At 37.9% G+C, this 27354-nt stretch overlaps 1 protein-coding gene across 3 annotated transcripts in view; it reads left to right on the forward strand.

Annotated features, from left to right (window-relative positions):
* Window positions 1–27354, forward strand: part of LOC114134312 (AT-rich interactive domain-containing protein 1B-like) — a 195364-nt gene that overhangs the window by 132615 nt on the left and 35395 nt on the right. For all 3 annotated transcript variants that reach the window (XM_028000831.1, XM_028000833.1, XM_028000834.1), the window contains exons 6-7: window positions 15592–15678; window positions 19915–20094. In XM_028000831.1, coding sequence (XP_027856632.1) covers window positions 15592–15678; window positions 19915–20094 — 267 coding nt within the window. The remainder of the gene's footprint in view (window positions 1–15591; window positions 15679–19914; window positions 20095–27354) is intronic.

Below are 27354 nucleotides of genomic sequence, written 5' to 3' on the forward strand. Positions count from 1 at the left end.
TAAGCAAGGTTATGTTACAAAGTGTCCTTTGTTTAGAATATCATTGGTCAACCCACAAAAAGCAGGTTAAAATGTTATGTGTTGAACTAGATTGTGAGAATAAAACTTCAGCAGCACAATGTTTTTACTTAACCTCAATCAGTGTCTTAATTAAACATAATTATCAAAAGAAAAGAATAAAAAGTTGGAGCACTTTTTTGTTTAATTGTTTCTATTTTTTTTTTCTTATCTGCATCTTCAAATCGCTGTGTAATACATCTAAATTCATTTCCATTTTGGCAGTTTGCACAAAGAACGATGAAGAGAACTCACTGTGACAGAAGACCAAATGCTTTCCATCCTGAACATTTACTTTGATTTTCTCCAGTCCATTTAAAATTCTAATTCAGGGAACTGAAGAGCTTTGCTGTGTAACCTGGACTCTTTGTTGAACATTTTTCATTGGCTGCATTGCAGAGATATTTCTTCACATCCATGGAGGTGTTTTCTTTTTCAAATTTCCCTCTATGTACCAGCTACCTGTGGATCACACCAGCATTTATAGTACTGTTCAAAAGTGTTTTAGTGAAGTGTTCGCAAATGGCTTTGAATGGTTTTCAGTAGTTTTATTTCATTGTTATCTCTCCGTTTTACTGTGATACCCCCAAATATATTCTCAGTCTACTTTATGAAGGCATCAGAAGGTTTTTGGAGGACATTAGTGAACAAAAACCATCATCATGAAGACAAAAGAACACACCAGGTTAGGGATACACGTGTGTAGATTTAAAGTGGGTTTGAATATCTAACAGTGCACTTTTCAAAGGGTTTGAACGTCCTCTTTGATAAAACAAAAATGTGTGGAAGATTCTCTGCCTGCCAGGTTGATTTTTGAGAGAAGCCTAAAAAAAGGAAATCCTTTGAAGAAAAGCTATTAAAGGAGGTTTATCTTCCAGCTGGACAACCAACCTAAACAAATTGCCAAAATGGTTTCAGATCGACTCATATTTATATGTTGGAATGGCCTCACTGAAACTTGAAATGGATGTTTAAAGTCACTCTGTTGGACTCACTATTTTGCTGGGAAGAATTTCAGTCTTTAGATACGTAAATCTGTTAGAAACATTCCCTAAAAGCTGAACAACTGTAATTATATAAAGCATCATACAGGGCAGGTCACATGCAAGCACAACACTTTTCACATTTTTATTTGTTAAAAGATTTAAAAACCGTTTATGATTTTTTCTTTACTTTCATAACTGAGCACTTTTTTGTTTTGGGCTATTAAAAAAAAGCTCTATAAGGCACTGTGTGTCTATATTATATCCCTACTTGGAGCATTACCATGTTATGGCTGTTTGGGGTTGATTTCCCTTCAGATTTGTAGCCTTATCTAAAACAAAAGACTGTAACAGGACTATCAGACAGTACACAGTGTGTCTGTCTGTCTCTTGAGGCCATAACAGAGCATTTAGATAAATAAACAGTGAGCATTTCCAATGCACAAATGCACTCTTGATTTGCCTGCAACAGCCTTATAACTGCATGTGTGTGTGGCCTCCATGACATCCTGCCATCCTGTCTTTCTGAGTGAGCAGCTGACCGGCCCAACAGCTTGTCTAAGACCTGCCAGTCACTCCGACAAGGAGGGGCAAAGTGTCTGGAGTGAGATCCAAACTCCAACTCCTCCATCTACTCCTCCTGCTCTTCCTCTCCTCCCTCTCAGCCTCTTACACCAGTGATTGACGCTAATGAAAAACTGGGACAGTGGGTTTTTTTTTCCAGACGCTCATGCCAAGAATCATGACAAGAATCCAGAGTGAGGCGGGCGAAGACGGGAGGCGAAACCGATCGCTGGGACGTGATTAATAAGAAAATATTTTTAAATATTCCAGGCGTCAAATAAGTGGTGATAAAGCATGGAGCAGTGAGTAACATCTGGCATGTTTTAGCTGCTGTACTACAATCAGTTTGAATTAGATCAAGAAGAAGCCAGCTTCACAGAGACACAGGAGAACTAATGTGGTTAGCACACATCTGATTAAAAATGCCCCACTTTGCAACACTTCGTCTCAAGTTAGAACATATCTGTTGATGCTGAAGCTTTACTTTGGCAGGATGCAGTGAAGACAGGCAAGAGTTTTTGCGAGCTGTGAGCATTTCCTGTGGATTCCTGTAAAAGCAGGTTCTGTCCTGTAGAAGTAAAAAAAGAAAAGAGAAAGAAAATCAGACGATGACAACGAATAATAAGCAATTTAATTTGTGTGAAGACCTCATCTGCAGCATTTTGAGCTGCAGTCAAGAAAAAGTCAAAACACAGTCTATCTGGCGGCTCTTCATTCTGCTCCATTTAGCCCGCTGTCAGTGGAGAAATTGGTATTGCAGGTTGTTTCTTAAATTAATTCTGCACCTCAACTGCTGTCAGAATCTGTTGTTTTCATTGACATTTTTGGGTGTTTAGATCTTTTTTCCTCCAATTGGACTTAATTATAACTGTTCAATAAATGTCAGCACATGAAGATATTTGGATAGTTTTGGCAGGCTTCCGTATAAGTGCAAAAAAAAAATTGAAAATAATAATAATCTTTTTTGGCATTGGATAAAAAAATTGTTCAGACGATTATCATTTTTTGTTTTTACACAGACCGACGTGGTATTTAAAGTGAAATTTCTTCAATTTAGTTCAAGAAAATATTCCAGACTTTGCACAAATATGTAAAGGTAAATATTGCTGGGTGCTTGGAGTCACATTATCTCTCTCTGCAAGTAAACATTAAGAAAGCCTTAGAATTAATTAATCTCACTTTACAATAATTACATTTTCTGTGATATTTTTAGATAAATCCAGTGCATGTACTTTTGAAGAAAGCAAAGAAAATGAACAAAAATTTCTAAAAAGAAAATGCTAACGTAGAGAGATTAGCAAAAGGAGGGAGGGTCATACCATACCAGAAATGTTAATAACTGGTGTCAGATATGTCAATATCAGTGCGGAGATTTTATGTGCATACTGACAAATAAAAATCTTAACGCTTTAATTTTTTTTCTCAATTGAACAAAAGTAAAGGTTTAATTTGCCTTTATTATGTGAGCTTATGCTACTGCGATAAAAGTTACATGTTTTTAAAAAGATTTTCTGTATAAAGATTTAAAGAGGTGATGAGTTTTTCTAAGTGAAGTTGTTTAAACGTCGGTATAGTTGTGTGCTCACATTCATATGCATCGTGTTTGTGTCTGCCACCAGTCAGGCTCCCTCATGGGAGTGATGCAACACGTCACATGGATGAGCACATCCGTTCCCCTTGACAGCGGTCAGAGGAGAGCAATTTCATTATGTCATGTTTTCACCTGGCTGTCAAACAAATGTACACATGCAGAGTGGAAATACCAGCCAAGACAGGCAGAGGGAGCATACAGAGGGGCACACATACCTGTGAACAATGTATTTCATGCTTTGACACTTCATATATATTGTTGTTCGTATGAATTACTTCTGTATGTATGCTCACATGGATGAGTGACAGTGGTGTTTGAGTGTGTGTGAGCGAGAGAGCTGCACTGTGAGAGTGTTAAAGAGGGGTATGTTGACAGATTGCCAGCCTATCATACACCCATACACTTGCACAAATCTATCTTGTCGGAGCGCCACAGCAAGCCTGTGATTCCCTCGTCTCCTCACTTCTCCTCCTCTTCCTCTTTCCCCGCTCTCCCCCACCTCCCTCTGTCAGTCTCTCCATGAAGCAAATCCAATACACTGTAACATTATCCGGAGCCTTGCCTTGCTATTTGGATTCTCTCCCGGAGCCAAAAAGGCACACACAGGGCCAAATTGATTTTCCTGTTGCGCTAGATTTGTGACAGTCGAGCAGAAATCACATTGCTCAACCGCCAACCTCCCCCCTCCTCATCCGCCATCTCATATGTGCACACAAACACATACACATACCTCTTGGTGTCTGTCAGGAATTTTTTTTTCTAGCTGTGAGACATCAGAGACAATAAAGAAAGATTTCTGTCTCACATTCAAGTGGGTTCTCCATGAGTTACTGTGGAGGAAAGTAGAGAGGTATTCAAGTTAAAGTGCACAGCACAATCTTCAGAAAGTTTACAAATCAAAAAATGTGAGTTTAGAGGTGGAAAGTTTCAGGCTGTATTTACTATTTGGTTTCACTGCATGGTTTGACATGATATCTACAGCTACAGTCTGTCAGAGCGGTGTCATTTTCTGTGAAGACTTAGCAGACCTGTCAGTTCTCCAAAACCGAGCCGAAGATGTATCCATTACCAGACTGAATCTGATGCATATTACATCAAACTTCATGCAGACACAACATGGAAAGTCAGCTGTCATCAGCTGGTAGCGCTGCTGCAAAAAACATGGAGACAAGACTATACTGGCAGAAATTCCTGAGCAAGTTTTATAACAGCAAGAGAATAAAAATCAAACCAAGAAATATTTTTTGGTTTTAAGTAGGAATGTAACTTATACACATTAAACTGGTCTGGTTAGGTACATGCTACAGAGATCCAGCAGATCTCAAAATATTTACACTTTAGTTCTTGAAGTAGATTTTAGAAAAAAAAATAAAAACTTCATAAAAGCAACTTTATAAAAGCTACTTTTGGAGCCTATTAGGCTGTTTTAAGGACCAACCACAGTTTGGAGACAGCTCTAATGAAAATCTCCAATGATCTAAAATGCACCTCTGGTGAAAACTTTGAGTCCTTGTTTTACTCTGTGTGAGCTCTGTACATACTGTACACCTTTGCTATTAGTTACTAGCAAACCCTATCTGACCTCTTTGCTATTCTCTGTTATTGATTCACGTCTTATTTAACAGATAGAGATTTTTTTAAATTGTCAAAGATTTAAAATTTTTCTAAGCTTAATGGTGTTCCCCAAGGCTCAATATTTGGTCCCACCGTTTATAATGTGCCTGCTGACATTGGAAATGTCATCATTAAACAGGAGATAGATTTCCATGGGTATTTGAATGAAATAATGCTTAATATTACTATCTTTTTTGATGACAAAGGAAGTTGGATGCCTATTTCATCTGTAACCTTGACATCAAGACGTGGTTGACAAAATCAGGACCAAAAAAAGATGCTAGTCATGGATGCTGCCACACACCTGGATTAAATTTACATCTAATTAAGTTTCCTGACGCTACAAGTGAATAAGCAATAATAATAATAACAATTATTATTATTATAAAATACATGTTATAATTCAAATCTGTCAATGCTATTTTAGTTTTATACAAAATAATACCGTGAATGATAATCAAACATCCAAACTAGATCATCCTACCTTTTTTTTTTAATAAAATTGTTTTCCCCGAGGATTCGCTCTTCAAAAAAGAACCAACAGGCAGATGTTGAGTCCTGAAATAACATTGTCAAATAATAAAAGTTAGAAAAATGTTAAAAAGTGTAACAAGGCAGATCAGGAAGTCCAGAGGGAGTTCAGTGTGTATTACCACACAGATTTGCACCATGATTTGGGAGGACATAAGTCCTGTTTAAGTGATGTTTGCACAGTGGCTGCTGATTAGAGAAAGTGTCACAATGAAAACATCAGCTGTGATGAACTTGTATGTTTTCACTGTGAGCGAGTCAAAAATTTCAAGTAGGATGATTACAAAAATGTTTTTGCCTCGCCAGCTCGTGCAGGGGTGTGTGTGTGTATCCATGTATGCATAAACTGGAATATTTCACAAAATGTGCCTTGTTGTTTTGGTCAAAACCTAAAACACATGTTGCTGCTCTTTGCCATTTACATAAAAGAGCAACCAAATCCCTGAACACTTTGAACTTAATCAGAAAAAAACTTGTTTTTCAAATTAGTGTACAATATTTGGTCATAGTTTTAGATTTCTGTGTGCCTGCATTTGTGAGCAAAGCTGCAATATTTTCTCCACATTGTGGAGCTGCTAATATCCGCAGAGAATTTCTGCGCTCTTTCACATCCCAGCTGTCTCTGTCTGCAGCAGAAGATCACAAATGCTCCTCTCAGCTCTATCCATTCTTTTTCATTCTGTGTCTCTTTCAAACCGCAGTCCTTGGAGGTCCAGTTAACATTGGCCTGCCTGGTCTCTCGTCTACCTCCTCCATCCTCTTCTTTCTTTATTTTGTTTTTCACCTCCCCTCCAAGTTTTTATTTTCCTCTAATAAGGTGAATGGAGCTCGCGGGCGAGCACTCTGGAGAGTTTAAGCTGTTTATCTGTGCTTCGCTTCAAGAGCTTCCGGGGCCCAGAAAAGGATAGAGAGGTCAGAGAAAGTGGAAGGGTTGAAAGCGAGGAAGGGTAGGAAAGAAGGTTGGACCTTTTCTTTTTAATAGCTAAAAGGCTCTTCCTTAACCAAAGCTTTAAATTTGCTCCCCTTAACATCATCCTCAGCCCTGCGTTTGTAGACAGATTGTATTTGTTATATAAGAAGTACACAGAAAAAGTAGTAATTGGGAATTGTTCTGGTCAAAGGCAGTGGCAGTTCTTTGAAACGGATTGCAGTTAATTCAGTCCTCAATCAATTAAACCAAAAACCAGAAAATGCACTCTTAAAAGACAATTTTGTCTTAAGCTTTAGAAAGACTTAATTTAGTTATCCAGCTGTAGTAAACAGACCTAAATCTTAGACTTTGCATAAAAGGGAGAGATGCCCACTCCACATAGATTGGTCATGCAAATAAACATCACAAAACTGAATCAAAAGGTGTTTTTTTGTTGTTGTTTGTGTGCTGTCCTCTGACACAATGGCACCCTGGGAAGTGAGTCACCCCACCTATTTAAAAAATCACCGATGGTCAAATGTTGAGTGTAGATCCATAGAAAAAGTGGTCTAACTTTAAGTTGGCCGTTTTGTGAACAATATTTGCATGCATTTCTTGATTACAGAAAAAAACACATTGTTACTGAAACAGAAAATGCCATAGGGACATTTAGCTTAAAACTGAAATTTTCCTCCATTGCCTCTGGTGAAAGTTACCAGAAAGAAGCAATAAAGGGGTGTGAGGGAGGTGTTGTGGGGAGGAGTTTTTATGTGTTTTTCAGCATTGAGTGTGTGGAACATGGCAAGTTTCTTGTCACACCACTCCCTAAGAGGCTGTGTGGTGGGAACACTGCTTCTGGCTGTCCCCATCCCCCTCTCTTCCTCTAATTATTTTCAACGCACTTGCTTTCTCTTATACTCCCTCTTGTGTCTCGCATTCCCTCGTCCCCACCCTCTCGCCTTCCCATCACTGTTTGTCTCTGCTTTATTCGCTCAGAGCGTTGCTGTGGCGCAGGCCTCCCACCGAGGAACAAGGCTGAATTTTTCCATCCACATCTCTGCCTCTGTGCCTCCGTCTCATTTCTCTACAACTCTCCTCGAGCTTTTTTTTTCCCCTTTCTCTCCTTGTGTCCTCCTTTTTCGTCTTCTTCCCCCACCACCCACGCTGCCATCCACCCAACTTTTTTTTTTCCACCCCTCTTTCCCGCATTTCTCTTACTTGCTGTTCGAAGTGAAAGAGCAAAATGCTGTCCCTGTAGGCATTATATGCACGTAGCACACCGTCGGCCAAAATAAGAGGGTAAAAAGAGCATGCCTGCTGCGTTAGCCGTTTAGAGAAATCCCATTCTAACTCTGTCCGACTGGAAAACCCTAACCGGAGCACAGTGTGCAATTATTTTCCCACCCCGACACCTATTTTCATGCTTTCTCTCGCTCCATCGCTCCCTCTCCCACTGTTTTTAGCTTAAGCTGCAGTTTTTCTTTACTTACAGTTGCTACTCAGCGTTGGAAGTAATGAGGATCTTGGGAGAGCGCTTGTTTTTGCGAGCCACTGCAGGCCTATGTTCATCCCCCACAGGGAGAGTTAACTGGCATTAGCCCCCGGCTTGGAGAAGCATTGACTCGCACCCATTGAGATCTAAACCACCGTTATTGGAGCCCGCTGTTTATCTGCCTCTTCCCCCTAAAGACATGGCAAATGGGGGGGTTTACCTCGACGTGTGTGTGTGTGTGTGTGTGTGTGTGTGTGTGTGTGTGTGTGTGTGTGTGTGTGTGTGTGTGTGTGTGTGTTTGTTGGGTGTTGCAGGTGTGTGCACATTTATTGCCTGAGGCTTGTATTAGGAGATGGTGCTGAAGCAGCCTTTTCTCTGTCTTTTGTACCATTCTATTAGCACCCACCACACTTACCTGACTTTATCCAAAATGGCCCTCATTGCTTAAAGCTGCTCTGTTTTTGTGAGAAATACTTTTAAAAAGTGTGGAAGAAATCATAGTTTTGCATGCACACACATGGCAGCTAATGCACCTGCACTGCTTGTGTGTGCACTTCATTGGTCTCATCATTGAATATATGGCAAATCACTCTACATATCTCATACACTTTATATTTCCAGGGCCATGAAACAAAATAAAAGTAATGCCTTAAGTTCTCTCCCTTGGCTTTGAACTTCACTACCATTTACTTTTGAAACCATGATGAAAACAAATCTTCAAAGACCACACTCCCTCCCTTCAAAGGCGTCTCTCGGTTGTCTCAACAGTCCTCTTGGATGAGAAATTAAAAGTGCACATCGGGTTCTTAGCGTGGAGTATTACATCGAAAAGAAGCAGCAAATTCCTATTAGTTTTAGCCCTGTTTCTATGTATGCATAATGTTTGCATTCTAAAAAGAGTCCAACAATTCAGTGTTAAGCAAAAACTTTTAAACTTGTGGATTCACAACTTTCTATGTCATTAGCTGAAAAGAAAGAACGTTTATATTACATTAGCCTGAAATAGAACTAACAAATTAGGATCGATTCATGTGAGTGACAAAACTTATTTCAAGTCATGTTTGTATGTGAGCTATTTGGTTGTTAATGTGTCTTTGCACAGCTGGATGTTTTTAAAGGTGTAAATTGTGGACAGGAAATAAAAATGCAGTGTGATGCAAGGGAGTTGGACAACAAGATATCGCCAAACCACTGACTGTTACATGTGTTAATTACATTAAAGCTCCTGAGGGAACACTGGAATTGTTATTAAAAATACTGCAAAAAAAGCATAATTTTATGAAAAAGATAACACTTTCAAAAAGTCACACTATCACAGTTAAAACCACAAAAGTGGAGAAATTTCATGTTAAATGAAATGTTAAAATGACTAAAATACAAAAAAGCTTTAATAGAAAATAATACATCAAATTACCCTTGTCTTAAAGGATTAGCTTTTCAAACAACTATTAACATTTACATGTCATGATCCATGGGTGTTTTTGTTTTCTTTAGTGTGTATTTTCTGATCATTCCTGGGTTCATTATTGTGTGTAAAGTCTTCCCATATCTAGTTTATTATTGTCATTACGGTTTTGCCATATATGTTACTTCCTATAATTAGTTTCTTGTTTTCTTTTTCTTTTAAATTTGTTTTATTCTCTTACTTTAAGCATAAGACTTGTCCCTTTTTGGTTTGTCTATCCTCTTGAATCTTACTTTACTTCGTCTCCCTGAGTTAATTAGTCTCCTTTGCTCGCTTTCTGTGCTTTCCTTTTTTCAGCACTGTTCAACATCTCTGATTACCTCACCTGGTTCCTTTCTCATTTTCTAGTATCTCTACTGATCCCTCAGCTAAAAAGCTCCCTAGTTTGCTTTGTTCATTGTTCTGTTTTTCTAAAACTGTCACACTGGTTCCATGTCCCATTCTCTTGGTCACAAACTTTGTAAGTATTTATTTTTCACTATTAAAAAGTCTTGCTTTCACCTCTTTGCTCTTTATTGTATATTATTAAAAAGAAGAAGATAAATTCAAAATAGTTGCATTATTTCACCAATATAAATGTGAGTCTTATATCAACAACAACATGTGGAGGTTTATTTATTATGTTTGTCAAAAGAAAAAGGATTACATAGTGTTGTGTGCTCTACATAGTGCAAGCTATGTCAACACACTTTTTAAAATTGTGTTGATTGAATCTCAACATAATGAAGTACCAATTAAGAGTAGCTTTTAATTGAACATAACTTAAATATCTTTATATTAATATGTGCAATTTATCACTCCCTAACTACATTGAAATTAATTATGTTAGTGTTATAGGGCCTATAATTAATTTTTGTTAATTGTGCTGCTATAAATAGCTGCAGTCATTAACAACACTTGCCTCTAAAGATGGGATGCAGTCAACATTTATTAATTTATTTATCTATTTTTATTTATTGATCATTTAAAATGAATCTGTTTATTCTGGTTTATGTTTTCTTGACAGTTAATAATCATAGGGTCATCATGCAGCCATGGCTTTATATATTAAGTATTGGGTGTGCAAAAGGAAACTGTGGTTTCCATTTTGCACACGAAGCAGAGTTTTCCTAACATTTGAATTTTCATTCATAGTTTGTAATATTTTCTTAGCAGGCACGAAAAGGTGTACACTCAGTTTGTCCTGACATTTAGCTCGCTCCACTCTATACTCCACAGGGCGAGAAGAAGAACTGCGCGTCAAAGATCCAGCTCATGAATTATTAATGATGTAGATTAAAAGTGCCAGGACTCACTGAGGAGCTTGTTTGTTTTATTTGGACGTAATTATTTAATGGCACCTTGTTAAAAATGATAAAGAACATTGGATAAAAGCAAGAGAAGGGAGGGACAATAGGAAAAGGTCTTATTAGTGATATTTTGGTATTAGTGGTGCATTTTTTTCTCTTTACTTTTTCCTTTGCTTCCTTTCTTCCCTTTGGCTGTCTTTCATTAAAACGTGCATCAAATTTATTTGCGGTAATTTCATTTGTAGTGACAGTTTACATGGTTATGTGGAGGAATTAGTGGAGCGTGGAGGTCACTGTTCCCTGTTTCCACCTCCACAGAGGCATGCACTCACAAACGCACTGTGGAGGATGCTGCCACTCCCCCCTCTGCCTTCCACGCAAACAGATTTTGACAGCATAGCGGGTGCCTGGTATATATCACTGCACACACTGCACATACACACACAAAGTCTAGCCTTTATCGTAGGGTCGGCTTCTGCAGTTAAAGGGTTCAGCAAACCGCTGCGGGCATCCTTCATCCTCAGTGCCTCCCCATCTGATCCCCAACTGCAGCTAAATCTGTCCCTTTGGCAACAAGTTGCCATGACCCTTTACTACATGCTTAAGGCTTCCTCAGTCAGTGATGCAAACATGCTGCATAACACTGCAGCACAGTGTTTTATATACACACTAAGGCAAACACGAGAATGTATTTGACGACGCACATACCCACACTTAGGTGCATGCTCTCACATACTTCTACCCAACTCCTAATAGTGAATAAATTTGTATTTTGAAGGTTAAAGGGAAAATATCTCAGTGAAGCCAACAGTAGCAATTTATCAAACTTGGGTTTTCTACAAAATGTTTGGGAGCTTTAGGATTTCCATGATCTTAATGTTCTACAGCTTTTATTTCTCAAACTTCTTCAACAGCAGAAAGTCCCAAAACTTTTGGATATGTTGTAATCCGTGGACAGATGAGACAAAAGTAGGGCTTTTTGAAAGTTTCGTGTCTCATTACATCTGGCTTATAATTTCAAAAGCCATTCAGAAAAGATTATACCTACAGTTAAAAATGGTTATGCTATGACTCCTTGAGACCTGGATAATTTGCCATAATTAATAGAACCATGAATTTTGTTCTCTACCAGAAAATGCTGAAGGAAATTGTCCGGCCATCGGTTTGTGGCCTTAATCTGAAGCACGCTGGGATTATGAAGCAGGACAATTATCTGAATAAAACCTAGAAGTCCACCTCTGACTAACTAGAAACCTTTATAGGCTTTGGATTGGCCAGGTCAAAGTCTGGACTTATGTTGCGGCATGAAACCAAGTTGTTAATGGTTAAAGACCCTTCTGTTTTGACTGAACTAATACAGTTACATTTTCTAATTTAACTGTCAAACAGATATGACACTTTTTGACAGTTTTCACAAATGCAAGGTTTGCACATCCAGTTATTAAATTCAGGTGGCAATTACTTTTTACATATTAGTATAGCTTTCTTACTCCAACTAATATTTTAATTTGAAAACTATTGCTGTGTATGCTAAGTTTGTTGGATTTGATAAAAAAGTGACAATCAATTTGACTGCATTTGTCCAGTTCAAATTATTTCAAATAATATATAAAGCCATTTGAACACACTCATTTTCTCAACTTTTAACTTGCTTTTGGTTATAATGCAGGGCTATGATTTGTAATAAAGTATTACTTTTGCATAAGGAATGCATTAGAATATTTTCCATTGCCTGTGCAGACGCACATAAAAGCTAGTAGCCAGTGTTTCTTGTGTTATCTCACAGTTGGTTCAGCGTTTGCATACTAATGTCTCCGATTCTCTCCTGCAACATGGTGACAGACTAACTAATCGAATATTCCCTCTTTGAAGCAGTGCCGCTGGAACTATTCAAGTGTGATGCAGGGGGGCTTGGTGTGTGGGGGTGTGCATGCGTATGTGCATGTGCGTTTGTGTGCGTGTCTGTGTGTATGTGAACATTTCAGTACATGTCTTATGTGCCTCTGTGCTCTTACATGTGCTTCCTTGTGTGCTCTTCTGTGTTTATTTACACTTGTTTGTGCAAGTACTTTTTACGTCCATACATATTACTTGTTTTTGCGTGCTTGAGTGTGAGTAGGCGGAGGATAGATGGAAATGTTGTTTATGCATTTTTATGCAAAGCAATTATGTTGACTTAATTGGGTTTGTTTATGTGGAGAGTGTGTCACCTCTAGTCATGTATTGCTTCTGGTGTGGACGGACACACACACACACACAACATATAAACACGCATACATATGTAAACACACTTGAAATAGCATAGATTTTACTGAGTGATTGGATAACATGAATAGTGTTCTTCAATTTAAGAGGCCGTAATATTCATTGAGTTGTTATGAGAGCAACAAATTAGTATTATTATTGCACTCTAGCTGTATAACTCTTACTGTTCACACATGTTCCTATGTGTACCAAACATTTTCACATCTCCCAAGTGTTTTTTGTTAGATTTAGATCAATTAAATGTTTACTTTACTCACTTACGATACAGGTGCTTCTCAATAAATTAAAATAGAATTAAATTTGAATGTCACTCCTTTACTGAAACTTTAAGATATATATTAATTAGATTCATTACACATAAAAAATGATTTATTTCAAGTGATTTGACGATTTTGGTTTATAGCGAATAAAGACTTTCATTGACACCTTTAATGAGCCGGTTACAAGTTCAAGAAGGTAATTGCAAAAGAAGTTTGCTGTTCAGACAGAGCTCCATTGAAGGATATAAACAGAAAGTTGAATGGAAAGAAAAAGTGTAGTAGAAAAAGCTGCACAAGCAACTGTAATAAAAGCAGTCTTTAAAGGAAGCTCTTGAAGATTCTTAATAAATTCTGGATTTTGTTTGGATGTCATGCTCCCAGATCCTGGAGGACGACTGGAGAATCCGAGTTGCTTCATGTCCATGGTGAAGTTTAAACAGTCAGTGATAATTCCAGAAACCATTACATAGGTTACAGTTGGTTCAGCTATTGAATCAGCTATACTGGAAAATTTTAAAACAAATTATGCCTCTCTCTGATGACAACCTTATCAGCAGAGTTTGGGTGTGCTAAACTGGGAACTCCTGCTTTTTGATTATCATTATCTCAGTCAGATTACAAAATTAGTATATAATCTATACTAATTTTATAGGTTAATTGCAAAACTTTGCCAGGATAATTTTGGCAACGATCTAAAGGACTGGTGTAGATGTGGTTGAGAAAATAATTACTCTGTGTGTGTGTATGTGTGTGTAATTTGAAGAATCAAAAGCCAATTTGGCTTGGTTTATATTTTGTTTATCAAGGGAGAGATCGATGCATTTCATACCATGTTTATGCTGGTGCATCTGACAATCAAAGAAAAAATTCTAAATTGTTTGTGTTTCTCCATCAACAGATGAATCCTTCTCTTGTATTGGGTGTGTGGCAGAGCATGTTTTTACAATTTCATTTTCCTGAGGCCCGGGGTTGGGAATCTCTGCTTCACATAGCAAAAATGAAAAGCTTTAGATCTATGGATTGGTCTGAAGTTATTGAAAAGATTTAATGTAGAGAAAGTAAAAAATTTTAAAAAATCATGAATTTTTGTTACACTTATATAAGTGTACCATCCCCAAAGCGATACCCTTAAGTTTCTTTCAACTCTCATTGCTTCAAAAGTAATGCAAAAACATCAACATTATTCATTTTGACATGGTTAAGGCTCAAACATCCTTATCAAAAATATCCCACTGTGCTACTTATTTTAGGAAAATATTGCATATTTTAAGTTTATCAATCAAAGAATCATGCTTTTTTTTTGGACAGAACAGGCATAAAAACATAAGCTTTAAAAATATGAAAAACATTATGTCTCTGGATAGGTCTGAAGTTGTTGAAGAAATTTAATATATATACTGTATACATACATTATATGTTTAAAATTATAATGTTTGTTTTGTTTTATAAGATGCACTTTTTAAAAAGTCAATTAAAAGGTACCTCACATCGTAATAGCCTTCTCCATTTCATTTAAGTTATATTAAACAATAAAACATAAATCATTAAAGACAGATGTAATCTCCATAGATTTTCTGTGGGGTTCAGGTCAAGTGAGTCGCTGCTCTTTTTGCAGTGATTTAAGCAAAAAGAGCAACTCTTCAGTAGACCAACTTCTCTGTATTAAAATCATTTTTCTTTGCTCTTAAATCACATTCTAACTTTCTGGTAAGCAAAATTTTGGACTTTTGTGAGCTGTTAGCCACATTCATCAAAATAAAAAATTTAAATTCATCTTAACTTTCTTTCTGTAAATATAGATATTGAATTAAATGCATATTTCAACTATGTCCAATTACACCTGAAATCCTCATGCCCTTACTTCTCCTTCTTCTTTCCCAATTTGAATCTAAAGATAAAAGGTTAATTTGCTATCTCTTTCCTTCCTCTAGGCCAAATCAATCCACCTTACTCTCTGTCTGCCATTGTTCTAATCAGACCCTCAACTCACTATTGGATTTCAATGGAACAGTCACAGCCCAAAGACCTGCACAGCAAACCCAATCGATGATCCTCAGATGGCTCTGGTTTTCCAGTGGGGGGTTCTCGCTCATTTTAATGATTACACAGAGAAATGACTTTGGTTCCAATGTCTTGATATGTCCTCCTGGAGTGGATTTGTCAGTTGTTGCATGGTGAACCAGAATTAACTTTGTGTGTGTCTGCAAGTGGCTGATTTTGGCATCAAAACCTTTCTTTAGGTTTAGCCACCTAAACGACATAAAAAAAAAACAATGTTTAAATGTTTAACTTTTGTGCACCTGAAAAAAGAAAAACAAAAGTGGTCCTCCAGGAGTTGATTGTTTACATCATTTTATTCAGTTTTCTTTCACTTTTCAAGCAAAGCAGATGGAAAGAAAATAAAAATCAATTTGCTTTTGACCTCACTTCCAAAAACAGAAGGAAAATTTGATTCTTGCTAAATGTTTCCTTTTCATATGACAACATTTGTTTCAAGGACTGGATTAAAACAATAATTCACACATCACATGAATCCAAACCCTTCAACTCAAGCTTCATGTTTTTTGCAGGTTCAGTTGTGGCCCCATTGAGCTCTGGAAATGGACCCGATGCAGCCCATCTGCCAATCACACGCTCCCCTATGGCTCAGGAGAGAGGTAAGTCTCCCTCTACATATATGTGAATAATAACCAATATCAAGAACTGGGTACTTTGCTATGTCTGGCAGAAGAAAACAGTGGAAATGCTGTGTTCTGATATGCTTGTGTGTTTTTATGGGATGCTTTTTTTCCCTCCATTTTTGTGCTCCAAAGCCGCAAGACATATCATGCCATCTTGGTGTTTGCTCTAAAATAAAAGAAATCACAATGTCCACTGCAAAAAGATGGTGAAATATTTTTTTTCCATTCCACACCAGACAGGGGCTGCATAAAAATTAGAGACTGAAGAAAATGGCAAACAGAAATTGCGTGAATGAAAGTGGCTGTAATAAAACTATGTTGTTTGTTCATTTTTTTGAGTATTTTGAGTCCAGCATGAGCTGCTTAGGATCATGGTTCATGTTAGCTTCTTTCATTGATACACAATATACAAAAGAGCTAAAAAGAAGGAAATCAAACAGAAGACAACGAAGAACCCAAGTGATTGTTTTTTTGAATTCAGACATGAATGAATTTATGTATCCCAGACATGAATATAAGTGTGAACACAGTGGCCACCAGAAGAAATTATGAAGCATATATTTGAGTTTATTGAAGTTTATACAATGGGGTAACGAGTAAAAGGAGAGATTTCAGGGGAAATGTCTCAGAAAAGGAAGCTGGAAGACATACGAAACCGGCACCTATGGATGAATTTAAAAGCAATCTTATGTTCATACTGCCTCTAATTCAATACAGCAGTGAAAAACCACTTCAGACAAAAACTGATTCAAAACTAAAATATTGGGATTATTCATACACTTAATCTTCTTTTAATCAGCCCTCATATTTCTCCAAACGACTTGTGTCGTGAGAATAGCATGGCGACATTGAAGGCTGTTGCATGTTTTGTGATTCTTAGCTATTTTAGCCTAGGTTTATTGAGCCTAATTAAGTGCTAATCTACTGTATATCTTAGCATTCTAGAGACAGCAATAATACATTTTCCTTTATTCATTAAGGTGGAAGACATTTGTATACATGTCAATATTAAATATATAAGTGTTATGAGAACAGAGCTTTGATTAATCCCACTAGTAATCTTTGTTTGGTCAAATTTTAATTGCTATATGATGCAAAGCAGTCCCAGTCTGCTAAATAACATCTGGACCATTTTAGCAGAGTACCAGACAATGTCACTCATGTTTTCTAGTCCATTAGTCAGCATCTTTTAATCATCTATGTCAAATGCAGATTCAGTAATACTAACACTGAGTAAATAAATGTATTTCCAAAAAGCTTGCTATGTGAACACTAACCCAGAGGGCAAATGCCCTAGCCAAACTCAAGGTTGTCTCCAGCAATTATGACCACTTTTCAGGTGTTTGTACAAACAGCACATTTGCTGATTTTTGCAATTCTAATTTTCTTATCCACACAACCCTGCAAAAAGCCTGAAAGACTGGGAATTGACCTTAATGGAATGACTGAGGCTCCCTCTCCATCACGAACCAAAGAGCAGTTAAAATCACAGAGAGACAGAGGGAGTGGATGGATGAAGACAGAGGGAGAGAGTGGGGCCCTAATGAAATCAAGTTGGAGATTTAATGCTGCTCTCTAATGCCTGTAAACCTCAAATGCCCCTTTGCCTCCCCCAGCCAAGTCCAGGAAAACTCAGCACTGTTAACAGAGTCGACTGTTGTTTATGCTTTTTTTTCTTGTGCTCGGATTAACCCCCTCCCTCTAGATATACTGTACTCCCCACTTTGCTCAAGTGCTGGTCTCCCTAAGAGCCTCTCTCTGCTCTTCATTTCGATAAATCCACTGACCGTCCCCTTTTCACTCCCTACTTTGTTCTCACGTGCCCGCTGTTGTCCAGCTGAGAGCTTCGTTGCCAGAACAAGAGAACGGTCTGTGTTTGTGTGTGAAGAGGGAACGAAACACATAGAGAGAGAGGTGGGGAGAAAAATCCTTGAATGTGTTATTTGCTTTTAGCACTGTCTGCACAATGTTTCTCTCCCCATCCATTTTCCAGGCAATTTAAAGTGCGGTATTACACTCAGTATTTTTTTTCTCCTCCTCTCCCAGAATCCCCTTACCCTAATGGAAGCAAAACATTACAATAATGTCCTCGCTCCTTAAACCCAGCACTCGCAGCCTAAGCACTTTCAGGCCCCAATCGCTCTTTTCCCTCCGTTGCACTGTCTTTCCCTCCCACACACACTTTCTCTCTTGCTGAATCTCTTTCTGCCTAGGCCTGCGTCTCTGTGCTGCACAAAAAAACTCATGCGGCGCGTTTATTGCTCTCTGTCTTTATCTCCTACTCACACGCACACTCAGAAAGCAAATATGTATATCCATATGCACAGTCATGAACTTAAGAGCATTTGAAAACTTCTGCCTCCCTTTCCCAGTATCTTTGCATTTCTCTCTCGCTCTCCTTGCAGAAGTACGGAATTACACAAGTCTCCCCAAACCCCAAACTCACTAAAGAGTCAGCCTGTGTGCGCTCATTCAACAAAGCGGATGGCTATGAAAGTTTACAGCCGAGCAGACCCAATCCATTTACACCTAATCTGCAATAGCGCACTTACACGCACACACATTTCCACACCCACACACCCTCTCTTTTCCCTCAATGGCCGTCCAGCGACCTTTCTCCATTCGCAGCAGATCGGGAAACCTTTCAGCGAGTTTTTTAGAAAAAAAAAAACGAATAACGCTGTTTGAAAGAGCGAAGCCCAGGCGAGGATCGCTGCAAATGTCAATTTGAATGGTGCGGGCGAGTTTGGGCCTGAGAGGCTTTAACACGTCTACTGACAGAACAGCTTAGAATAACACAGTAGCCACGGTCAAATCACTAGCTGTTCTGTGGAGAGTGGGGCTCTGTATTTTTATGTCCACTCAGCTTTTACAGCTACATGTTTCTCTGAGGCCAGGTGTGTACTTGACCTGGCTTTTGTCAGCAATAGCATTCAGTGAATGCTTGCGCTCTCTGTTTATTTGTGTTCAGGGATCCTTTTACATGTCAATCTGTTGTTTTTTAGAAACACCTATTTCATACTGACTTATTCACCAGTGTATATATGACTAACAGTAGATGACACAGATGCAAGAGATCAGATCCTCTCAAAATTGAAAGACACTGAATAGAAAAGAGGATTTCTTCTTTTCTACAATCCATCACATTTTTTCACACTACAAGAAGAAATCGGATTTTGTTATTTTTCTAAACATGGAAAAGTATTTACACTCAGACTTCTTTTCGATTATAAAATTTGTCTTTTACACAGTTTTGTCCAACACAGTTATTTCTGTGGTTTTGAAGAGCTAACCGGAAACCCAACCAAACGTCTGCTTTGATGTTTATTATACAGACAGAAAAAACATTTCAAACCTCTTTATTTATTGAATAATCCAGTTTAAATTTTCAAAACCTTAGCACTTAAAATAGTTCTTAAAATAGAACTAAGTTTTGATACAAAAAATCAAAAAACACTAAAATAGTCTTTTCTTATTTTGCTCATTGAGAAGCTAACTTGTTCCATAGTTTGTGAAATGGGGGGGGGGGGGGGGGGGGGGGGGGGAATCCTTTAAAACCGGTTAAAACATTGATAAATTATTTGGAAAAGCAAGAAATGTGAAAATTGAAAATGTATTAAATATGATGTGAACAAGTAGTCATTCCTTTTATTTTTGATAAATCCTAGAAGTCACTTAATTAATAAATACAGTACCCCTATGTGAAATTCAATCTCTCAGATAAAATCTGGTTGCTTTAGTGAACAAGCAGTATCATGAAGACCAAGGAACGCAGCAGTCGTAGAGACATTTAATACATAATTACATTATAAAATTAACAAACACCAAATAAACCCCAATAACCAAACACATCTGAATAAGCACTGTTTCACACACCACTTTTAAATGACAATGGCAAACTGCAAATCCGTTATCAAAGTCAAAGTCTAAATCTAGCTAAGGATGTGTGGCACAAGGGAACATTTTTTATTCAGACACGCTCCATCCAATTTGACGGAACTTGAATTATTTTGCAAAATAATTCAGTCTCTGGCTTTGCAAAGCTGCAAAAACACCAAAAGACTTGCACCTGGATACCCAATACCTGCAAAAAACATTTTGTGTTTACAACATGGCTAAAAGTGAAATCTGTAGCCACAATCATTTCCTAAAAATTAGGACTTTCAGAAGTAAAGGGTATGTTTGCCATCTAATTGTGTTTGTCTGTTTTAGGTTTTATGTCCAACATGCAGAGAAACCAGTCTGGCTCGCAGTTTGCACCTCCCCAGTCTGGACCTCCCATGTCACCTCACCCATCCCACGGAGGCTCAATGTATCCCAGCATGGGAACATATTCACAGAGTGGCCCTGCAGGTCCCTATGGACCTCAAGGACCCCAATATGGACACCAAGGTTAGGAATGTTTCTCTAAATTTTTTCATCGATAAGAGCAAATGCTATTCCTATTTTAAGACGTGTAATTCTTCTTTTATCTCAAATACAGCGATGTTTTGGGATGTTTTTCTCCTTTTTTATTTAATACCTACTTTTTAGGGAGAGTGGATTATGTCACGTCTAGTGTAAAATGTTTTTATCTAATAACTTTTCACATTTTCTAAGATCCAAAACAACAAAGATGTTTAATACAAGCCATCTTATCAAATAATGTCAAAATAAAAGTTTTAAGCTTATAAGATGGAATAAAATGTCCAGAGTTTGAAATTCTTTTTTAAAATTTAAATGCAAAGAATGGGTTCCTGTCACACTGGATTATAACTAACCTCTCTTGTCATGACTTTCACCTGATGTACTTCAATTTTCTGACCAGTCATGTTAGGAAGAGGAGTGCCTCACATCATCCAGGCAGAGAGGGTTCAGACAGAAAAAGCCACACTTGTCATTTTTTGAGGACTTTTGAACCCTCACTCCCCCCACAGTGTCAACGAGGTTGCTAATTAGGAATACAAAAGGACTCCTTTTCAGAGACATTTTCATCATCTACTTCTTACACACACACGCACAACCCCCACAGATAAGTACAACCATCTATCCTCCTGCGTGGAGGGCCTGACGGTGGGCATTAAAATCCAATGTGACTCTCTGATTATTCATGAGGCCCTTGAAACCTGAACAGACCTCCTGGCCCTCTTCATGATATGATTATGAGGGAGCGCCTAAGTGATGAGGCCAGCTGACATGTCAGAAGGTTTAGCCATTGAGTATCAGTTTCTATTTCTGGTGAGATGTTTTGGTTTTAGCCATGAGGAAAAGAGGAAAATGTTTTAAAGCTTCATATCAGAGATTCGCAAAGTCCAAACACTGATTGAGATCAGATTAGCAAATCAATTCAAGACTTTTTACACCAGCTTTTCTCAAAGCCTGCTCTGAACGGCATATCAACATGACTTTGGTCAAATTGTGGAAGACTGGAGCTGAATTCCTAAATTTGACACACAAAACATTGAATATCATAGTTAGGTAATTTGTGCCTTAGAAATAACAAATCTCCAAAGTTTAAAGTGTCAGATAAGTGAATCCTTACAGCATCATTTCGAGTGAAACAGCAGTAACACAGGGATGTAACAGCCGCAGCACATAACTTGCTCAGACCCACAGCTGTCCAGTATAAAATATTAGATTGGTTACTGTCAAAAAGTAAATAAATTAAATAACATTCTGAGCATGAATGTTACTGAGAGATTATATAGCATCTTAGTGGAAAATGTCACTGTCTGAGTTAGGTAAAATACAATCAAAATATGAAATTCTGATGTAACACACTTTTGTATGAGACTTGGATGCTGCATTTGTTTCAATTAAAAAATACTCATGGATAATTAAGAGGCTACTAAAACACTAAAATAATCTCAATATATTTGGGATATATTTATATTGAATCCTGGCTATTTTATAGATAAACCTTAAGAATAAATACTTTATTACAACATAAAATGTGTTTTCCTCACTAAGTTACTATGTTTACTGTCTCTGTGGCTGACATTTTGATGTTATGCTGCACTTTTATTTGTTCTGTTTATTCTTGTGGCTTTCCATTTGTTGAGGCATAACATTTAGTTTTAAGTAGATAAAGTTTTATATCTCAGATCAATTCAGAAATCTCTGTATGCTTTGCTGTTAGAATAAAAGTGGTTTATGATCAAAAATGTACAACAATAGGCATAAAGTTCAATCTCCTTTCTAAGCAAATTACATTCATGGGATTTCTCAAATCTGTGATGCACTGGCAACTTGTCCAGAGTCTACCCTGCCTTTCACCCAATCACTGCTGGAGATGGGCACCATAAATGAAGGATGGATGGATTTGCTCATCACTAGTTGTCTCAGATGTTAGGTCTTATTTTGTAATCTGATCTGGCTCTTTCAGCATACCTTTTTAGTGCACCTGCAAACTTCTCCAAATGCATGTAATTAGATACTTGCTGCACCTCTTTGGGGTATTTCCACTAGTTCCTTGATTTATTTGTGCTGACAGTATAGCCACGATATTCGAAGTTTTGTTCCGCCCTGATTCTGTTGTTGTGACAGCCTGAGTTTACAGTAGAGAAATGGATCCAAATAAAAGGTTCCTGCCAATTCCCTCAGTGCCAAATCAGGTACAAAAATAGTGACTTGTGAAGCAGTTACAGCATATACAGTAGTCTTTTATTCTACGTATAATTCTGATCCATCAGTGTGCCTTAATATGCTGTGTTTACATTGTGATCCATGCAAACATTTCTCCTCAAATACCAGAGGAAATACTCAATTTTGAATTTATTCTGTGATAAATAGTATGTTTTGTAAAGTTCATTCTTGAAATAGTGCATAAATGTAGATTGATCACTGCAGAAATGTAACATTAATGTCAGCTCCTAAATATTTGTTTCATATTGCCCTCTGACCAGTAGTTCTTTTATTCAGTATTTCACTGGAGGTTGTCTGGTTTGATGAGTCTTTCAGAAAATCAGTCTCATCACGCATTAGTCTAAGCATTTCCGATACTCCAGAAAGAAAGAAAGAAATCTATCACAATCCAGGAAGTTGAGAAAAAAAGCTTGGATCAGTTTCTATAATTAGGCCTTATTCTCCTATTTGTTTCTCCAACATGCAACACCCGGCCATCAAACAAATGCTGACATCTGCTGTTGCACTTTATTTTCTGCCCTTGGCAGCACACCACAAGAAACATTGTGGTATTTCTTTTTTGGTTAATGTGAGTTTTAATGTGTCACCTTGATAAATGCACCCGTCCGTGCTTATGTTTTTCCAAATTTGCGGCCGCTCCCTCACATTTGTTAATGCTGATTAATAGCCCTAATGCGTTTGGTATTTGGTCTCCTTTCTCCTCCCACTCTTATCTCTTAATGTGACTTTGGCTGGGCTGACAGCCCAGTAAGCAAAGAGAAATAGAGAAATTAAGGAAGCAGAGAGCGACAGCGAAGCCGACTAGCCTGGAAGGAGCTCTAGAGGCAGATGAGCATGAAATCTCCATTTTATGACAGAAATGATGTTACCATCAGAAACTGCTCAATGTCTCCTCGTCTCACTTATGTGTATTTACAACAGATCTGTATATTAGAATAATCTAATTTACATATAGTAAAACTGTACCCACTACTTTTTGGTGCTGGATTCAATGTTTTTAGACGGCATACCTTTATACCAATACATATATAACAACAGAAAAAGTAATTCCTGCCCGATATTAAATGATGGTGATCTTTCAATTAGAACCGGCATAGTTTACCTTACTGAAGGACACCGGATAATAACAGCTTATCATTTTCACATTACTTCATCCTTATCCCTCATCTTCCTCCAAGATCTTATGTATGTGGGTCTTTTGTTGGCATCCATAAAGGTAATTAAATGGTCCTAAAAGGAATGCTGTGACGAAAATTTTCTGCTGGCAAATAGACAGAAATCCCATTACCCCAAATTTGGGAACAAAACAGCTACTGCCTTACAAGAATATACATATTTTTTCAAAACATAAAGTAGAAATATGGATTTAACTAACCAAATCTTCCACTGCAGTGACTCAGGAATGTGTTCTGGCTGATAGATTTTGCTGTTTTTGCCTTTGTCTTGTTATAAACTCAGTTCTAGTTATATTTCTAAGGATTCAAAGGGATTCCGGGGCTCGGCCAGGGCCAGGTCAGGGTGCGTGTGTGTCGAACAGGGCAGACAGCTGCTGGTCATTGTTCTTAATGACAGCTCCATCTGCTTCCCTTCCCTCTCTCCGGTTCACTAACAAATTAGCAAGAACAGAATTTCGCTCCAAGTCCCTGAACTCTGCTCTACTGATTTTTTTTCTGGCTCATCTATGTGGATGGAGGTTGAGCTTGTATTTTTGTGTGATATAACATTTTCAGTAAAGAAATACAGCGCAAGACTCTTTGGAAGGATAGAAGAGAAAATAACTTCAAAGGGGAAGAATCTGCTTTTTTATTAATGGATAACAACTAGAGTGGAGGTTCTTTAAAGTGCATCTGTCATCTTTACAACTTTTTCTTTTCAGCTATGCTCATGCTTGTAGCTCACAATAGTATTCATGTCTATGTTCGGAATCAGACAATAGGTAATATGTACACAACATGCAATCTTTAGTTGCTGAAGAATGCTGAGGTTAGGAACAAGATATAGGAAGTAATATTTCCCATCAAGAATTTTATCTCTTAAAGCAAAGATTTATTTGATGACTTGTGAAACCCAGAGAAGGAACCCAGGAGAAACACCAGTAGCTTGGAGACTTGACTAACTAGGGAGGTAGTTAAACAATCTTTGATGAATCCTGTTGGCCTCTATTTTACCACAGAGGCAAATGAATGATTATAGTATTCATTTGTTCTGGTCAGCATATTTCCTTTAATGCCAACAGGTCTCACCTTTATTTTTTCCACCATGCCACTACAATGGCATGTTGTGATTATGTGAGTCTCACTTTTCTCTATATAACTAGTTTGTGTTTTACTCATGAGGATTTAGACAGAATTACAGTCATGTTACTTACAAAGGTTGTGTTGTGGAAAATGCTTGTCACAGCACTCTATAAATCCATTAGTTTGTTTTCTCATACCGACTTGTGGTTTGACCCTAAAATGCAACTTCATGATAATGCTACACATGTGGTGAATATTATAGAACTTAAAATACTTGCTCCCTCATTTTGTTGACACTGAAGAAAATTAGTGGCCATCATTATTTAAAACAAATTCTTGCCTGATGAACTTTATTTGGATTTAAAAAGAGAAAAGCTGCCGCATTTACTTACTGCAGAAGCTATTTGTAGCAGCTGTGGCTTGAAAGAATGACCCTCAGTTTTAGATTATTTTTTTAAATGAAGACCTTTTTAGAATCCTTGGCCAAAAATGTTTTTGCAGATAGACATTTTTAATAGGTGAAGAGGAAAGTCAGTTTCCACTAAAAGTGTTTTATTCCACTTTTTGAAGCAACGATGCTTACTGTATCACTGTATCAAGTGGTCAACCTTCCGTTGGCCATACCCGTGTCCCTTTATAAAAATAACATTGTCTTACATATATGGTAGTGCCATCCTGTTTTAGATGGCTATTTCTATTTTAGAAATGAGCAAATCTATAAGCAGTACCTAAATATTATTGTTTCTGAATTTATCATTACATAAGTCCATAACTGATAAATGGAGATCGGGCTTGACAAATTTTTCTTCCTTTCCTCTTTTCTTTCTGTCTGAATGAGCTCCAGAAGTCAGCTCAGCAGTTACAAACAATACTGAAGCTGCTAAATGTTTACGTATCTCATTTGAAAGCCGTCTTCATCCAAAGTCAAGCTGATCTTTTTGTGTTGACATCAAGCTCTCTTTAGGACTCAAATGACTTCAACAGCTGTTTGTAAAGACATGCACTTGGACACGGTTGAGAGCCGGCATGTTGGGAACAGCAGACTCATAATCAGATGGTGGAGGAGGACATTATACCATTACAGAAAAGAGATTTGGTGTCTGTCTGAGCTCTGCTTTTTCTCCCTCTACTGCCTTTCCCACCTCAAGGGGGTTAAGGCACTCCACTGGTAATGACCATGCTGCAGACAGGACTTTTAAGCCTTAGCCTCAATTTAAATCGCCCCCCAAACCTCCAAAAAAGAGAAAAAGAAAACTCATGACTCAAGCCAGTGCCTAGAGGAGTCGGTAAGTCTTGGAAGGAAATTGACAGTTTGAGGAGCTCAGTAGCCCCAAGGTGAACCCCAGCCCCGCTGTGGCTCAGAAACCCTACTGGGGAAGGTGCTGAGGTGGCTGTAGGAGGATGTGTGGGCCTCAGGCAATAAGAGATGCTAGAAAAAAGCCATCTTTCCAACCAAGCATGTTGCAACAAACGGTGAGTCCAAGTGTTTTTAAGGGTTCCCACTGCAACGATCCAACTCCAGCTATGAAATGTAAGAGAGGAAAAAAGGATAATATTCACTTACTTAATGTTTACTCTGCATACTGTATTCGGCAGCTCAGACATGCAGTCATGTATTCTGCGTTCCACTCCTCACTGATGGACGTTCACTGGCCCTGAGGGCACATTGTACCTTTCTCCACCGTAAGACTGCCTCGGCTGTTAGCTCTGGCCGGTCCAGTCTGCTGAGAGAAGCAGCAGACTGTAATCTCCTTGGTCACACTGAAGCTCTCCTGCAGGACTGCAGGGATTAAAACGCTGCGAAGGATGGAGCGTCCACCAAACCCGTGACCAAGTCGAGAATTTCCATGTAATTGTGAACGAAGCACCGTGATTTTCCTCCTCCACCCCTTCATCAAGCTATGAATATCACCAGCACTCCCCCTCAAAGGCTCGGAGTGTGAAGAAGCATGCTGGAAACACAGGCTAAAAAATAAGGACACACGAAGGTGCAAATGAGACAAAATGTCCTCCTTGTAATTTTTTTCCTTTGGTTCTGCTTAATTGGTTTCCAGAGCAACAAGAATGGAATGTAAAAGTACATAAAATGGATGGTATGCATTCCAGGTTAGGTTACAAACACAAACTTAAGTATATTTTCAAGGAATCAATATGAGGTAGTGAGTTATAAAGTAGAATGAAATAGATGTATTACATTCTTTAAGTTTTTTCCAAATCACAAGAAACTTAAAGTTGAGGTTCATCTTCCTACAGGCGCATATCTATTTTATATTAGTTTATCAAGAAACTCCAATAAAACCTAATGACGTTTATGAATCCATATGAACAGTTTTTAAAAACACTGTTCAAAATTCATTTTAGTGTTTCTCTAGAATAATTAAAACTTTACCTCATAAAATAATGCAACTTTCTCTTCTAATTTACTCTAATAGCACATCTAATTGAAAGTATTTGAAAACCTTTAAAGATTACACCTTGGAGTTTAACGGCTGAGCTTTCAGTCATGGGTTAGTTCACTATCTGTCCTTGAAGAAGTAATCTGGCAGTCCACTTTGTCAGGACAAAGCAAGATAGATTGGAGAACTTTATTTTAATGTTATCCCCAAGTTATGCCGTCATTCTTTCACCTTAGGCAATCACAGGTATTGCATGAAACTTGATGAGTTCTGCATTTTGCAAGCTAATTTCAGACATTCTGATCCTTTAGTCTCACGATGGACAAGAAAAACTGAAAACTCAGTCATGGAAACTTCCACACACTTACTCCCAATTGTTTGATTATTTAGCCCAT

The sequence above is a fragment of the Xiphophorus couchianus genome, chromosome 19 (genome assembly GCF_001444195.1).
Source record: "Xiphophorus couchianus chromosome 19, X_couchianus-1.0, whole genome shotgun sequence".
Lineage (NCBI taxonomy): Eukaryota > Metazoa > Chordata > Actinopteri > Cyprinodontiformes > Poeciliidae > Xiphophorus > Xiphophorus couchianus.